We start from the raw sequence: 17,442 nt of genomic DNA on the forward strand, positions 1-17,442 counted from the left end.
CCGTTTTTATATTTAACCCCTTTACAGTCCCTGGAATCTGCTTTGCTGAGACCCAACCAAGCCCAAAGGGGAATACGATACCAAATGATGCCTTCAGAAAGACTTTTCTATGTATCAGAGCTCCACACACATGCAGCTGCATGCCATGCTGTCCTCAAAAACAAGTGCGCCATACCGGCGCGAAAATGAGGCTCTGACTATGATTAGGGAAAGCCCCTAAAGAATAAGGTGTCTAAAACAGTGCCTGCCGATATAATCATATCAAAATACCCAGAATAAATGATTCCTCAAGGCTAAATATGTGTTAATAATGAATCGATTTAGCCCAGAAAAAGTCTACAGTCTTAATAAGCCCTTGTGAAGCCCTTATTTACTATCTTAATAAACATGGCTTACCGGATCCCATAGGGAAAATGACAGCTTCCAGCATTACATCGTCTTGTTAGAATGTGTCATACCTCAAGCAGTAAGAGACTGCACACTGTTCCCCCAACTGAAGTTAATTGCTCTCAACAGTCCTGTGTGGAACAGCCATGGATTTTAGTTACGGTGCTAAAATCATTTTCCTCATACAAACAGAAATCTTCATCTCTTTTCTGTTTCTGAGTAAATAGTACATACCAGCACTATTTTAAAATAACAAACTCTTGATTGAATAATAAAAACTACAGTTAAACACTAAAAAACTCTAAGCCATCTCCGTGGAGATGTTGCCTGTACAACGGCAAAGAGAATGACTGGGGTAGGCGGAGCCTAGGAGGGATCATGTGACCAGCTTTGCTGGGCTCTTTGCCATTTCCTGTTGGGGAAGAGAATATCCCACAAGTAAGGATGACGCCGTGGACCGGACACACCTATGTTGGAGAAAGAGAACTCTTCTTTTCGTTCACTTTCCATCCATGCGACCTTAGAAATGCCAGAACTAACTCTGTATGAGACTTGGCAGTTTGAAAGCTTGAAGCTTGTATTAGAATGTCGTCTAGGTACGGAGCTACCGAAATCCCTCGCGGTCTTAGTACCGCCAGAAGGGCACCCAGAACCTTTGTGAAGATTCTTGGAGCCGTAGCCAATCCGAATGGAAGAGCTACAAACTGGTAGTGCCTGTCTAAGAAGGCAAACCTTAGATACCGGTGATGATCTTTGTGAATCGGTATGTGAAGGTAAGCATCTTTTAAATCCACTGTGGTCATGTACTGACCCTTTTGGATCATGGGTAAGATTGTCCGAATAGTTTCCATTTTGAACGATGGAACTCTTAGGAATTTGTTTAGAATCTTTAAATCTAAGATTGGCCTGAAAGTTCCCTCTTTTTTGGGAACCACAAACAGGTTTGAGTAGAACCCTTGTCCTTGTTCCAACCGCGGAACCGGATGGATCACTCCCATTAATAACAGATCTTGTACACAGCGTAGAAACGCTTCTTTCTTTATCTGGTTTGTTGACAACCTTGACAGATGAAATCTCCCTCTTGGGGGAGATAATTTGAAGTCTAGAAGGTATCCCTGAGATATGATCTCTAGCGCCCAGGGATCCTGAACATCTCTTGCCCAGGCCTGGGCGAAGAGAGAAAGTCTGCCCCCCACTAGATCCGGTCCCGGATCGGGGGCTCTCGGTTCATGCTGTCTTTGGGGCAGCAGCAGGTTTCCTGGCCTGCTTGCTCTTGTTCCAGGACTGGTTAGGCTTCCAGCCTTGCCTGTAACGAGCAACAGCTCCCTCCTGTTTTGGTGCAGTGGAGGTTGATGCTGCTCCTGTTTTGAAATTCCGAAAGGGACGAAAATTAGACTGTCTAGCCTTAGCTTTGGCTTTGTCTTGAGGTAGGGCGTGGCCCTTACCTCCTGTAATGTCAGCGATAATTTCTTTCAAACCGGGCCCAAATAAAGACTGCCCCTTGAAAGGTATATTAAGTAATTTGGACTTAGAGGTAACATCAGCTGACCAGGATTTTAGCCACAGCGCCCTACGTGCCTGTATGGCGAATCCTGAGTTCTTAGCCGTAAGTTTTGGTTAAATGTACTACGGCCTCCGAAATGAATGAATTAGCTAGTTTAAGGACTCTAAGCCTGTCCGTAATGTCGTCTAGCGTAGATGAACTAAGGTTCTCTTCCAGAGACTCAATCCAAAATGCTGCCGCAGCCGTAATCGGCGCGATACATGCAAGGGGTTGCAATATAAAACCTTGTTGAACAAACATTTTCTTAAGGTAACCCTCTAATTTTTTATCCATTGGATCTGAAAAAGCACAGCTATCCTCCACCGGGATAGTGGTACGCTTAGCTAAAGTAGAAACTGCTCCCTCCACCTTAGGGACCGTTTGCCATAAGTCCCGAGTGGTGGTGTCTATTGGAAACATCTTTCTAAATATTGGAGGGGGTGAAAACGGCACACCGGGTCTATCCCACTCCTTAGTAACAATTTCAGTTAGTCTCTTAGGTATAGGAAAAACGTCAGTACTCGCCGGTACCGCAAAGTATTTATCCAACCTACACAGTTTCTCTGGTATTGCAATGGTGTTACAATCATTGAGAGCTGCTAAGACCTCCCCTAGTAATACACGGAGGTTCTCCAATTTAAATTTAAAATTTGAAATATCTGAATCCAATCTGTTTGGATCAGAACCGTCACCTACAGAATGAAGCTCTCCGTCCTCATGCTCTGCAAGCTGTGACGCAGTATCAGACATGGCCCTAGTATTGTCAGCGCACTCTGTTCTCACCCCAGAGTGATCACGCTTGCCTCTTAGTTCTGGTAATTTAGACAAAACTTCAGTCATAACAGTAGCCATATCTTGTAATGTTATCTGTAATGGCCGCCCAGATGTACTAGGCGCCATAATATCACGCACCTCCCGGGCGGGAGATGCAGGTACTGCCGCGTGAGGCGAGTTAGTCGGCATAACTCTCCCCTCGCTGTTTGGTGAAATTTGTTCAAATTGTACAGATTGACTTTTATTTAAAGTAGCATCAATACAGTTAGTACATAAATTTCTATTGGGCTCCACCTTGGCATTGGAACAAATGACACAGATATCTTCCTCTGAGTCAGACATGTTTAACACACTAGCAATAAACTTGCAACTTGGTTATAATCTTTTTTTAGCAAAAACGTACTGTGCCTCAAAGAGGTACTAAACGATTAAATGATTAAATGACAGTTGAAATAATGAACTGAAAAAACAGTTATAGCATCAAACTTTAAAACAACACAACTTTTAGCAAAGGTTTGTTCCCATTAGAAAAATAACAATAATTAAATTTGACATAAAAATTACAGAGCAACGTTTTTATTCACAGTCAATATAAAATTCTCACAGCTCTGCTGAGAGAATCTACCTCCCTCTAAAGAAGTTTGAAGACCCCTGAGATCTGTCAGAGATGAACCGGATCATGCAGGAAATATAAGAGTAACTGACTGGAATTTTTTGATGCGTAGCAAAGAGCGCCAAAAACGGCCCCTCCCCCTCACACACAGCAGTGAAGAGAAACGAAACTGTCATAATTAAAACCAAACAACTGCCAAGTGGAAAATAATGCCCAAATATTTATTCACTCAGTACCTCAGAAATGTAAACGATTCTACATTCCAGCAAAAACGTTTAACATGATAAATACTTATTAAAAGGATTAGTGACTTTTAACAGAGTAGTTCCGGTGAAATACCATCCCCAGAATACTGAAGTGTATACATACATGACATTATAACGGTGTGGCAGGATTTTCTCATCAATTCCATTCAGAAAATAAAAACTGCTACATACCTCAATGCAGATTCATCTGCCCGCTGTCCCCTGATCTGAAGCTTTTACCTCCCTCAGATGGCCGAGAACAGCAATATGATCTTAACTACTCCGGTTAAAATCATAGTAAAAAACTCTGGTAGATTCTTCCTCAAACTCTGCCAGAGAAGTAATAACACGCTCCGGTGCTATTGTAAAATAACAAACTTTTGATTGAAGTCATAAAAACTAAGTATAATCACCATAGTCCTCTCACACATCCTATCTAGTCGTTGGGTGCAAGAGAATGACTGGGACTGACGTAGAGGGGAGGAGCTATATGCAGCTCTGCTGGGTGAATCCTCTTGCATTTCCTGTTGGGGAGGAGTTATATCCCAGAAGTAATGATGACCCGTGGACTGATCACACATAACAGAAGAAAGGAACTATGTCCATTGCCGCAACCATCAAACCTATTACTTCCATGCACTGCGCTATGGAAGGAAGAAGAACAGAATGAAGTACCTGACAAGAGCTTAGAAGTTTTGATTTTCTGGCCTCTGTCAGAAAAACCTTCATTTCTAAGGAAACTATTATTGTTCCCAAGAAGGGAACTCTTGTTGACGGGGACAGAGAACTTTTTTCTATGTTCACTTTCCACCTGTGAGATCTGAGAAAGGCTAGGACAATGTCCGTATGAGCCCTTGCTTTTGACAGAGACGACACTTGAATCAGGATGTCGTCCAAGTAAGGTACTACTGCAATGCCCCTTGGTCTTAGCACCGCTAGAAGGGACCCTAGTACCCTTGTGAAAATCCTTGGAGCAGTGGCTAATCCGAATGGAAGTGCCACAAACTGGTAATGCTTGTCCAGAAAGGCGAACCTTAGGAACCGAAAATGTTCCTTGTGGATAGGAATACGTAGGTACGCATCCTTTAAGTCCACCGTGGTCATGAATTGACCTTCCTGGATGGTAGGAAGGATCGTTCGAATGGTTTCCATTTTGAACGATGAAACCCTTAGAAACTTGTTTAGAATCTTGAGATCTAAAATAGGTCTGAATGTTCCCTCTTTTTTGGGAATTATGAACAGGTTGGAGTAAAAACCCATCCCTTGTTCTAATGGAACAGGATGAATCACTCCCATGCTTAACAGGTCTTCTACACAGTGTAAGAATACCTGTTCGAAGATAATTGAGACCCGTGGAACCTTCCCCTTTGGGGTAGTTCCCTGAATTCCAGGAGATAACCTTGAGAAACTATTTCTAGCGCCCAAGGATCCTGAACATCTCTTGCCCCAGCCTGAGCAAAGAGAGAAAGTCTGCCCCCCACCAGATCCTTCCCAGATCGGGGGCCAACACTTCATGCTGTTTTGGTAGCAGTGGCAGGTGACTTGGCCTGCTTACCCTTGTTCCAGCCTTGCATCGGCCTCCAGGCTGGCTTGGTTTGAGAAGTATTACCCTCTTGCTTAGAGGGTGTAGAATTTGAGGCTGGTCCGTTTCTGCGAAAGGGACGAAAATTTGGCTTATTTTTAGCCTTAAAAGACCTATCCAGAGGAAGGGCGTGGCCCTTTCCCCCAGTGATGTCTGAAATAATCTCTTTCAAGTCAGGGCCAAACAGTGTTTTACCCTTGAAAGGGATGTTAAGCAAAAGCGCTCTGCGCGCCACGATAGCAAACCCTGAATTATTCGCCGCTAATCTAGCTAATTGCAAAGCGGCATCTAAAATAAAAGAGTTAGCCAATTTAAGAGCTTGAACTCTGTCCAAAACCTCCTCGTACGAAGATTCTTTATTGAGCGACTTTTCTAGTTCTTCGAACCAGAAACACGCAGCTGTAGTGACAGGAACAATGCATGAAATTGGTTGTAGAAGGTAACCTTGCTGAACAAACATCTTTTTAAGCAAACCCTCTAACCTTTAATCCATAGGATCTTTAAAGCACAACTATCTTCTATAGGAATAGAAGTGCGTTTGTTTAGAGTAGAAACCGCCCCCTCGACCTTGGGGACTGTATGCTATAAGTCCTTTCTGGGGTCGACTATAGGAAATAATTTCTTAAATATAGGGGGAGGACAAAAGGTATGCCGGGCCTTTCCCACTCCTTATTTACTATGTCCGCCACCCGCTTGGGTATAGGAAAAACATCGGGGGGCACCGGAACCTCTAGGAACTAGTCCATCTTACCTAATTTCTCTGGAATGACCAAATTGTCACAATCATCCAGAGTAGATAATACCTCCTTAAGAAGTGCGTGGAGATGTTGTAATTTAAATTTAAAAGTTACAATATCAGGTTCTGCTTGTTGAGAAATTTTCCCTGAATCTGAAATTTCTCCCTCAGACAAAACCTCCCTCCTGGCCCCTTCAGATAGGTGTGAGGGTATGTCAGAACAGATATCATCAGCGTCCTTTTGCTCTTCAGTGTTTAAAACAGAGCAATCACGCTTTCTCTGATAAGTAGGCATTTTGGAAAAAATGCATGCAATAGAATTATCCATTACAGCCATTAATTGTTGTATGGTAATAAGTATTGGCGCACTAGATGTACTAGGGGCCTCTTGTGTGGGCAAAACTGGTGTAGACACAGAAGGGGATGATGCAGTACCATGCTTACTCCCCTCATTAGAGGAATCATCTTGGGCAATATCATATCTATGGCATTATTATCCCTACTTTGTTTGGACATTATGACACAAATATATCACATATATTTAAATGGGGAGACACATTGGCTTTCATACATATAGAACATCGTTATCTGATGGTTCAGACATGTTAAACAGGCTTAAACTTGTCAACAAAGCACAAAAAACGTTTTACAATAAAACCGTTACTGTCCCTTTAAATTTTAAACTGAACACACTTTATTACTGAATATGTGAAAAAGTATGAAGGAATTGTTCAAAATTCACCAAAATTTCACCACAGTAACTTAAAGCCTTAAAAGTATTGCACACCAAATTTGAAAGCTTTAACCCTTAAAATAACGGAATCGGAGCCGTTTTTACATTTAACCCCTATACAGTCCCAGGTATCTGCTTTGCTGAGACCCAACCAAGCCCAGAGGGGAATACGATACCAAATGATGCCTTCTATAAGCTTTTTCAGTGGTTCTTAGCTCCTCACACATGCATCTGCATGCCATGCTTTCCAAAAACAACTGCGCATTAGAGGCGCGAAAATGAGGCTCTGTCTATGACTAGAAAAGGCCCCCAGTGAAAAAGGTGTCCAATACAGTGCCTGCCGTTTTTATTAAAACAATCCCCAAGATTTAACAACTATTAAAAGTAATAATCTGCCAAATATACTTAGTAAAGTAATCGTTTTAGCCCAGAAAAATGTCTACCAGTTTTTTAAGCCCTAATGAAGCCCTTTATTCTTTTACTTAAACTAAGAAAATGGCTTACCGGTTCCCATAGGGAAAATGACAGCTTCCAGCATTACCGAGTCTTGTTAGAAATGTGTCATACCTCAAGCAGCAAAAGTCTGCTCACTGTTTCCCCCAACTGAAGTTAATTCCTCTCAACAGTCCTGTGTGGAAACAGCCATCGATTTTAGTAACGGTTGCTAAAATCATTTTCCTCTTACAAACATAAATCTTCATCTCCTTTCTGTTTCAGAGTAAATAGTACATACCAGCACTATTTTAAAATAACAAACTCTTGATTGAAGAACAAAAACTACATTTAAACACCAAAAAACTCTAAGCCATCTCCGTGGAGATGTTGCCTGTGCAACGGCAAAGAGAATGACTGGGGTAGGCGGAGCCTAGGAGGGACTATATGGCCAGCTTTGCTGGGCTCTTTGCCATTTCCTGTTGGGGAGGAGAATATCCCACAAGTAAGGATGACGTCGTGGACCGGACACACCTATGTTGGAGAAATAGGCCCCGCCCATCTCACTCGATGTCTCTACCGACTCAAAGAACCATACCAAAACGGTTTTAAACTAGCCATGTGGGTTCTGAGACCCAAAAAATAAGCCAAGTGTACCCTCAATAAAGTTGTCCAAAAAACGTTATTGCCCACAAAACGTTAACAGCACTCCCAGTTCATAAAACGTTTGCCCACAAACATTCAAAACTTAGTGTCAACCATTTTTGTAATAGGCCCCTTATGCAAGCTTAGTAATGCCCTTCTATAGCTCTTAGGATTACTGCTTACCCTTACCCTCATGGGGATACTGTCAGCCTTTCTGAAATATACAGTCTCTGCAGAAAAAATGACTGAACATACCTCATTGCTATATAGCATGAAAACGTTCCTCCCACTGAAGTTTTCTGTACTCCTCAGCCTCTGTGGGAACAGCACTGGATCTTAGTTACAAAATGCTAAGATCATCATCCTCCAGGCAGAAGTCTTCATCCTTCTGCTGCCTGAGAGTAAATAGTACACACCGGTACCATATAAAACAAAACTCTTGCTTGAAGAAATTAAAAACTAATATTTTATCACCTCTTTCACTTTACCCTTCCTAGTACTTTAAGTAGGCAAAGAGAATGACTGGGGGGTGGAGCTAAGGGTGGAGCTATATAGACAGCTCTGCTGTGGTGCTCTTTGCCACTTCCTGTTAGGAAGGATAATATCCCACAAGTAAAGGAAGAAATGGCTCAACAGTGATATGGTTAAATATTCAGAGCTAGGAGTCAACTATGCTTAGAAAGGTAATGTGAAATGTTTGAATGAAAGAAATGTGTGAATTTGGTAAAACAGTGTGTCAGGACCGCATCTCTGGGATAATCTTTCAGATTAGTAACATGACTTCATACCTGGTCTGTGGGCCCTGAGTCTGAACAAGGAGGACAGATGGTATGTCTCGGCTGTTGCCACTCTGAGAGAATACTGATTTTGTTCCAGTTTGGCTTATTCTGGCGACAGACTGGAGAGATAAAAAGAGAAGGTGTCAAGCACACACAGATACTACAGCTGAAAACATGCACAGATTTATGATAGAAAGGCATTCTGTAACTAATGGTTTCACCAACTAATGGAATAACCTGTTGTACAAGTGGGCAAAAGAAAGAAATTAGCTACTGCTATCAGACAAATTCCATTAGGTCTACTGTTCCTCTCTTTCACAACTGTTATTTTTGTTATTTTTAGTAAGACAATGGTGTCATCAATAAATATGGTATATGTCAACCTAAAAGCATAGCAGGCAATATCACTTATACAAATATTACATTACAAATGACATAACACTTAGGTCACTCTACTTATCACTTCACCTTCTTCTCTATGATAATTTACAATTATTAATGTTTAATTATGTGTACTGAAATTTATGAGTAATCAAATTCTGAGAACTGGAAAAGTGCACTGCAGATTTCACAAGCCTAATTAGTGTCAGGAGAGGCGATCAGATGAGGAACTAGAAAACAAATAGTTTTGCTAAAAGACATAATTTATGTAAGAACTTACCTGATAAATTAATTTTTCATATTGGCAAGAGTCCATGAGCTAGTGACATATGGGATATACAATCCTACCAGGAGGGGCAAAGTTTCCCAAACCTCAAAATGCTTATAAAAACACCCCCTCACCACACCCACAATTCAGTTTAACGAATAGCCAAGAAGTGGGGTGATAAAGAAAGGAGTAAAAAGCATCAACAAAGGAATTTGGAAATAATTGTGCTTTATACAAAAAAATCATAACCACCATAAAAAAGGGGGTGGGCCTCATGGACTCTTGCCAATATGAAAGAAATGAATTTATCAGGTAAGTTCTGACATAAATTATGTTTTCTTTCATGTAATTGGCAAGAGTCCATGAGCTAGTGATGTATGGGATAGCAATACCCAAGATGTGGAACTCCACACAAGAGTCACTAGAGAGGGAGGGATAAAAATAAAAACAGCCATTTTCCACTGAAAAAATTAATCCACAACCCAAAATATAAGTTAATTCTCATAAATGTGAGGAAAAAAACTTAAACCAAAAGCAGAAAAATCAAACTGAAACAGCTGCCTGAAGAACTTTTCTATCAAAAACTGCTTCCAAAGAAGCAAATACATCAAAATTGTAGAATATAGTAAATGTATGCAAAGAAGACCAAGTAGCACCTTTGCAAATCTGATCAACTGAAGCTTCATTCTTAAAAGCCCAGGAAGTGGAAACTGATCTATTAGAATGAGCTGTAATTCTCTGAGGCGTGGCTTGACCCGACTCCAAATAGGCTTGATGAATCAAAAGTTTTAACCACGAGGCCAAGGAAACGGCAGAAGCCTTCTGACCTTTCCTGGAACCAGAGAAGATAACAAATAGACTAGAAATCTTCCTGAAATCTTTAGTAGCTTCAGCATAATATTTCAGAGATCTCACCACATCCAAAGAATGTAAAGATCTCACCATAGAATTCTTAGGATTAGGACACAAGGAAGGAACAACAATTTCTCTATTAATGTTGTTAGAATTCACAATCTTAGGTAAGAATTTAAATGAAGTCAGCAAAACTGCCTTATCCGGATGAAAAATCAGAAAAGGAGATTCACAACAGAGAGCGGATAATTCACAAACTCATCTAGCAGAAGAGATGGCCAAAAGAAACAACACTTTCCAAAAAAGTAGTTTAATGTCCAAAGACTGCATAAGCTCAAAACGGAGAAGCCTGTAAAGCCTTCAAAACCAAATTAAGACTCCAAGGAGGAGAGATTGATTTAATGACAGGCTAGATACGAACCAAAGCCTGCACAAAACAATAAATATCAGGAAGTTTAGCAATCTTTCTGTGAAATAAAACAGAAAGAGCAGAGATTTGTCCTTTCAAGGAACTTGCAGATAAACCTTTATCCAAACCATCCTGAAGAAACTAAAATTCTAGGAATTCTAAAAGAATGCAAGAGAATTTACTAGAAACAGATTTACGAGCCTGCAACATAGTATTAATCACTGAGTCAGAGAAACCTCTATGACTAAGCACTAAGCGTTCAATTTCCATACCTTCAAATTTAATGATTTGAGATCCTGCTGGAAAAACGGACCTTGAGATAGGTCTGGCCTTAATGGAAGTGGCCAAGGTTGGCAACTGGACATCCGAACAAGATCCACATACCAAAACCTGTAAGACCATGCTGGAGCCACCAGCAGCACAAACGATTGCTCCATGATGATTTTGGAGATCACTCTTGGAAGAAGAACTAGAGGCGGGAAAATATAAGCAGGTTGATAAAGGAAGTGTCAACGCATCCACTCCTTCCGCCTGAGGATCTCTAGACCTGGACAGGTACCTGGGAAGTTTTTTGTTTAGATGAGATGCCATCAGATCTATTTCTGGAAGCCCCCACATCTGAACAACTTGAGAAAACACATCTGGGTGGAGAGACCATTCTCCCGGATGTAAAGTCTGATGACTGAGGTAATCCGCTTCCCAATTGTCTATACCTGGGATATGCACCGCAGAGATTAGACAGGAGCTGGATTCCGCCCAAACAAGTATCCGAGATACTTCTTTCATAGCTTGAGGACTGTGAGTCCCACCTTGATGATTGACATATGCCACAGTTGTGATATTGTCCGTCTGAAAACAAATGAACGGTTCTCTCTTCAACAAAGGCCAAAACTGAAGAGCCCTGAGAATCACACGGAGTTCCAAAATATTGATTGGTAATCTCGCCTCTTGAGATTTCCAAACCCCTTGTGCTGTCAGAGATCCCCAAATAGCTCCCCAACCTGAAAGAATCGCATCTGTTGTTATCACAGTCCAGGTTGGACAAACGAAAGAGGCCCCTAGAATTATACGATGGTGATCTAACCACCAACTCAGAGAAAGTCGAATATTGGGATTTAAGGATATTAATTGTGATATCCTTGTATATTCCCTGCACCATTGGTTCAGCATACAAAGCTAGAGAGATCTCATATGAAAACACGCAAAGGGGATCGCGACCGATGCTGCAGTCATGAGACCTAAAACTTTCATGCACATAGCTACTGAAGGGAGGGTTCCGACAGGCTGCCACCAATTTCAAACGTCTCTTGTCTGTTAGAGACAGTCATGGACACTGAATCTATCTGGAAACCTAAAAAGGTTACCTTTGTCTGAGGAATCAAAGAACTTTTTGGTAAATTGATCCTCCAACCATGTCTTCGAAGAAACAACACTAGTTGATTCGTGTGAGATTCTGCAGTACGTAAAGACTGAGCGAGTACCAAGATATCGTCCAAATAAGGAAACACCGCAATACCCCGCTCTCTGATTACAAAGAGTAGGGCACCGAGAACCTTTGAAAAGATTCTTGGACCTGTCGATAGGCCAAAAGGAAGAGCAACCAATTGGTAATACTTGTCTAGAAAAAAGAATCTCAGGAACTGATAGTGATCCGGATGAATCGGAATATGAAGATATGCATCCTGTAAGTCTATTGTTGAAATTTAATGCCCTTGCTGAACAAAAGGCAGAATAGTCCTTATAGTCACCATTTTGAAAGTTGGTACTCTTACATATCGATTCAAAATCTTTAGATCCAGAACTGGTCTGAATGAATTTTCTTTCTTTGGGACAATGAATAGATTTGAATAAAACCCCAGACCCTGTTCCTGAAACGGAACTGGCATGATTACCACTGATAACTCCAGGTCGGAAACACACTTCAGGAAAGCCTGAGCCTTTACTGGGTTTACTGGAATGCGTAAGAGAAAAAAACATAATTTATGCTTACCTGATAAATGTATTTCTCTTGTGATGTATCGAGTCCACGGATTCATCCTTACTTGTGGGATATTCTCCTCCCCTACAGGAAGTGGCAGAGAGAGCACCCACAGCAGATCTGCCTATATAGCTCCCCCCCTTAGCTCCACCCCCCAGTCATTCGACCGAAGGCTAGGAAGAAAAAGGAGAAACTATAGGGTGCAGTGGTGACTGAAAGTTTCCCTGGGACACAATTTCTAAAACCCAGGGATCGTGAACATCTCTTTCCCAAGCCTGAGCGAAGAGAGAGAGTCTGCCCCCTACTAGATTCGGTCCTGGATCGGGGGCTACCCCTTCATGATGTCTTAGAGGCAGCTGCAGGCTTCTTGGCCTGTTTACCCTTGTTCCAAGCCTGGTTAGGTCTCCAGACTGACTTGGATTGGGCAAAATTCCCCTCTTGCTTTGCAGCAGAGAAAGCTGAAGCGGGAGCACTCTTGAAACTCCAAAAGGAACGAAACTTATTTTGTTTGGTCCTCATCTTATTTGATCTATCCTGAGGGAGGGCATGACCTTTCCCTCCAGTGATGTCTGAAATAATCTCTTTCAGTTCAGGCCCGAATAGGGTCTTTCCTTTGAAAGGGATGTTCAAAAGTTTAGTTTTAGATAACACATCAGCAGACCAGGATTTAAGCCATAACGCCCTGCGAGCTAAAATGACAAAACCTGAATTATTTGCCGCTAATTTAGCCAGTTGAAAAGCGGCATCTGTAATAAAAGAATTAGCCAATTTAAGGGCCTTAATTCTGTCCAAAATTTCTTCTAATGGAGTCTCCATCTGAAGAGCCTCTTCTAGAGCCTCAAACCAGAAAGCAGCTGCAGTAGTTGCAGGAACAATGCACACAATAGGTTGAAGAAGAAAACCTTGATGAACAAAAATTTTCTTCAGGACACCCTCTAATTTTTTATCCATAGGATCTTTGAAAGCACAACTGACTTCAATAGGTATAGTTGTACGCTTAGACAGAGTAGAAATAGCTCCCTCCACCTTAGGAACTGTCTGCCACGAGTCCCGCATGGTGTCAGATATGGGAAACATTTTCTTAAAAACAGGAGGGGGAATGAACGGAATACCTGGTCTATCCCACTCCTTAGCAATAATATTCACAATCCTCTTAGGGACTGGAAAAAAACATCAGTGTAAACAGGAACCTCTAAGTATTTATCCATCTTACACAATTTCTCTGGGACCACTATAGGGTCACAATCATCTAGAGCCGCTAATACCTCCCTGAGCAATAAGCGGAGGCGTTGAAGCTTAAATTTAAAGGCCGTCATATCAGAATCTGTCTGAGGAAGCGTCTTTCCTGAATCAGAAATTTCTCCATCAGATAACAAATCCCTCACCCCTACCTCAGAGCATTGTGAGGGCATATCAGATACGGCTACTAAAGCGTCAGACTGCTCAGCATTTTTCCTTAACCCAGAGCTGTCCTGCTTTCCTTGTAAACCAGGCAGTTAGGATAAAACCTCTGTGAGAGTTGTATTCATAACTGTGGCCATGTCTTGTAAAATAATTGAATTTGACGCACTAGAGGTACTTGGCGTCACTTGTGCGGGCGTTACTGGTTGTGACACTTGGGGAGAGCTAGATGGCGAACCCTCATTTACTTCTGACTGAGAATCATCTATTGCTCTATTTTTAAGTGCTAATATATGTTCTTTATAGTTTATAGACATATCAGTACAATTGGGACACATTCTAAGAGGGGGTACCACAATGGCTTCCAAACATATTGAACAAGGATTTTCCTTGGTGTCAGACATGTTAAACAGGCTAGTAATGTAACAAGCAAGTTTGGAAAACACTGTAAATAACACTTGGAAATAAAACGGTACTGTGCCTTTAAGAGAAAAAAAGCTGCACAAATTCTGCAAAACAGTGTAAAAAAGCAGTAAACATAACGAAATTTTTACAGTAGTATCATATAGCCTTAGTAACTTTGCACAGCTATGCAAATAAACAATTAACCCCTTAATGGCAAAACCGGATTGAAAAAACATCAAAACCGGTAAAAAAAGACTTTCAGCACTTTGCCACAGCTCTGCTGTGGCTCCTACCTGCCCTTCAGAACAATTTGTGGGGGGAAAAACTTCTTTTACAGCCCTCAAACACGGCAGGAACCTCTGGAGAAGCAGTTAGAAGTCTCAGAGGAAAATAAACTGCAGAACTGAGGCGCGAAAATAGGCCCCTTCCACCTCACTCAATGTTTTGAGGCCTAACAGACAAACACTAGAGTGTCTCTAAATTAACCATGTGGGTTAGAAAACTCAAAAACAAGCCACAATGACCCCTTTAGTACCTTCAAAAAAACTTTATAATTGCATCATTCACTGAATAAACAAAAACGTTTTTACCAAACAGTGTCACCAGTAACTAATGAGCCCTTTATGCAAGCTGAAATTCCTATCCAAGTGTCTGAAAACAGCTTACCCTTCCCTCATGGGGATATTGCCAGCCTTTTCTAGAAATAACATAGTCTGTCTAGAGAAAAATAGACTGAACATACCTTAATGCAGTTTAGCCTGCAAACTGTTCCCCCAACTGAAGTTTTCCTGTACTCTTCAGCTCTTGTGAGAACAGCAGTGGATCTCAGTTACAAAATGTTAAGATCATCATACTCCTTGCAGAAATCTTCATCCCTTTTCTGCCAGAGAGTAAATAGTACACACCGGTACCATTTAAAAATAACAAACTTTTGCTTGAGAAAATAAAAACCTAACATTTTTGTCACCACACTCCTCTTTGCCCTTCCTAGCAGTTAAGCAGGCAGAGAGATTGACTGGGGGTGGAGCTAAGGGGGGAGCTATATAGGCAGCTCCGCTGTGGGTGCTTTCTCTGCCACTTCCTGTAGGGGAGGAGAATATCCCACAAGTAAGGATGAATCCGTGGACTCCATACATCTTACAAGAGAAATCTTCTCACAGGCGGTCTTACTCTGAATCCTATTCTGTACCCCTGAGAGACAATACTCTGAATTCAATGATTTTGGACCGAATTGATCCAAACATCTTTGAAAAATTTTAATCTGCCCCCTACCAGCTGAGCTGGAATGAGGGATGCACCTTCATGCGAACTTGGGGGCTGGCTTTGATCTCTTAAATGGCTTGGATTTATTCCAATTTGAAGAAGGCTTCCAATTGGAAGCAGATTCCTTGGGGGAAGGATTAGGTTTCTGTTCCTTATTTTGTCGAAAGGAACGAAAACGGTTAGAAGCTTTAGATTTACCCTTAGGTCTTTTATCCTGAGGGAAAAAAACTCCCTTCCCCCAGTGATAGTTGAAATTATTGAATCCAACTGAGAACCAAATAATGTATTACCTTGGAAAGAGATAGCAATCTGGACTTAGAAGTCATATCAGCATTCCAAGATTTAAGCCACAAAGCTCTTCTAGCTAAAATAGCTAAAGACATAGATTTAACATCAATTTTGAGGATATCAAAATTGGCATCACAAATGAAATTATTAGCATGTTAAATCAACATAATGCTAGACAAATCATGATCCGATACTTGTTGCTCTAAAGTTTCCAACCAAAAAGTTGAAGCAGCTGCAACATCAGCCAAAGAAATTGCAGGCCTAAGAAGATGACCTGAATATAAATAAGCATTCCTTAGATAAGATTCAAATTTTCTATCTAAAGGATCTTTAAAAGAAGTACCATCTTCCGTAGGAATAGTAGTACGTTTAGCAAGAGTAGAGATAGCCCCATCAACTTTGGGGATCTTTTCCAAAAACTCCAATCTAACTGCTGGCAAATGATACAATTTTTTAAATCTTGAAGAAGGAATAAAAGAAGTACCAGGCCTATTCCATTCTTTAGAAATCATATCAGAAATGGCATCAGGAACTGGAATAACTTCTGGAATAACCACAGGAGGTTTATAAACAGAATTTAAACGTTTACTAGTTTTAATATCAAGAGGACTAGTTTCCTCCATATCTAATGTAATCAACACTTCTTTTAACAAAGAACGAATATACTCCATTTTAAATAAATAAGAGGATTTGTCAGTGTCAATATCTGAGGCAGGATCTTCTGAATCAGATACATACTCATCAGAGAAGGATAAATCCGTATGTTGCCGGTCATTGGAAATTTCATCAACTTTATGAGAAGTTTTAAAAGACTTTTTACGTTTATTAGAAGGCGGAATTGGCAGACAAAGCCTTCTGAATAGAATCAGAAATAAATTATTTTAAATTTTCAAGTATATCTTGTGCATTAGATGTTGAGGGAACACCAACAGGTAATAAACTACTACTGATGGATACATTCTCTGCATGTAAAAGTTTATCATGACAACTATTACAAACCACAGCTGGAGGTATAACCTCCACAAGTTTACAACAAATGCACTTAGCTTTGGTAGAACTGTTATCAGGCAGCAGGATTCCAACAGTGATTTCTGAGACAGGATCAAATTGAGACATCTTGCAAATGTAAGAGAAAAAAAACAACATATAAAGCAAAATTATCAATTTCCTTATATGGCAGTTTCAGGAATAGGAAAAAATGCAAAAAGCATAGCCCTCTGACATAGAAAAAAAGGCAAGAGGCAAATAGGAATGGGGTCTTAAATAATGGCAATATTTTGCGCCAAGTATGACGCACAACAAACAGAAAAAAGTAAATTTATGCTTACCTGATAAATTAATTTCTTCTATGGTACGACGAGTCCACGGATTCATCCTTTACTTGTGGGATATTATCCTCCTGCTAACAGGAAGTGGCAAAGAGCACCACAGCAGAGCTGTCTATATAGCTCCTCCCTTAGCTCCACCCCCCAGTCATTTGACCGAAGGTACAGGAAGAAAAGGGAGAAACTAAAAAGGTGCAGAGGTGACTGAAGTTTAAAATAAAAAAATATAATCTGTCTTAAAATGACAGGGCTGGGCATGGACTCGTCGTATCATAGAAGAAATTAATTTTTCAGGTAAGCATAAATTTACTTTTCTTCTATAAGGTACGACGAGTCCAGAGATTCATCCTTTACTTGTGGGATACAATACCAAAGCTATAGGACACGGATGAACGGGAGGGAC

The 17,442-nt window shown here is 40.9% G+C and overlaps 1 protein-coding gene across 1 annotated transcript in view; it reads right to left on the reverse strand.

Moving 5' to 3' along the window:
- Nucleotides 1-17,442, reverse strand: part of CDC27 (cell division cycle 27) — a 464,683-nt gene that overhangs the window by 271,196 nt on the left and 176,045 nt on the right. Inside the window, exon 9 of the mRNA XM_053699695.1 lies at nt 8,479-8,588. Coding sequence (XP_053555670.1) covers nt 8,479-8,588 — 110 coding nt within the window. The remainder of the gene's footprint in view (nt 1-8,478; nt 8,589-17,442) is intronic.

The sequence above is a fragment of the Bombina bombina genome, chromosome 1 (genome assembly GCF_027579735.1).
Source record: "Bombina bombina isolate aBomBom1 chromosome 1, aBomBom1.pri, whole genome shotgun sequence".
NCBI classification, from domain to species: domain Eukaryota; kingdom Metazoa; phylum Chordata; class Amphibia; order Anura; family Bombinatoridae; genus Bombina; species Bombina bombina.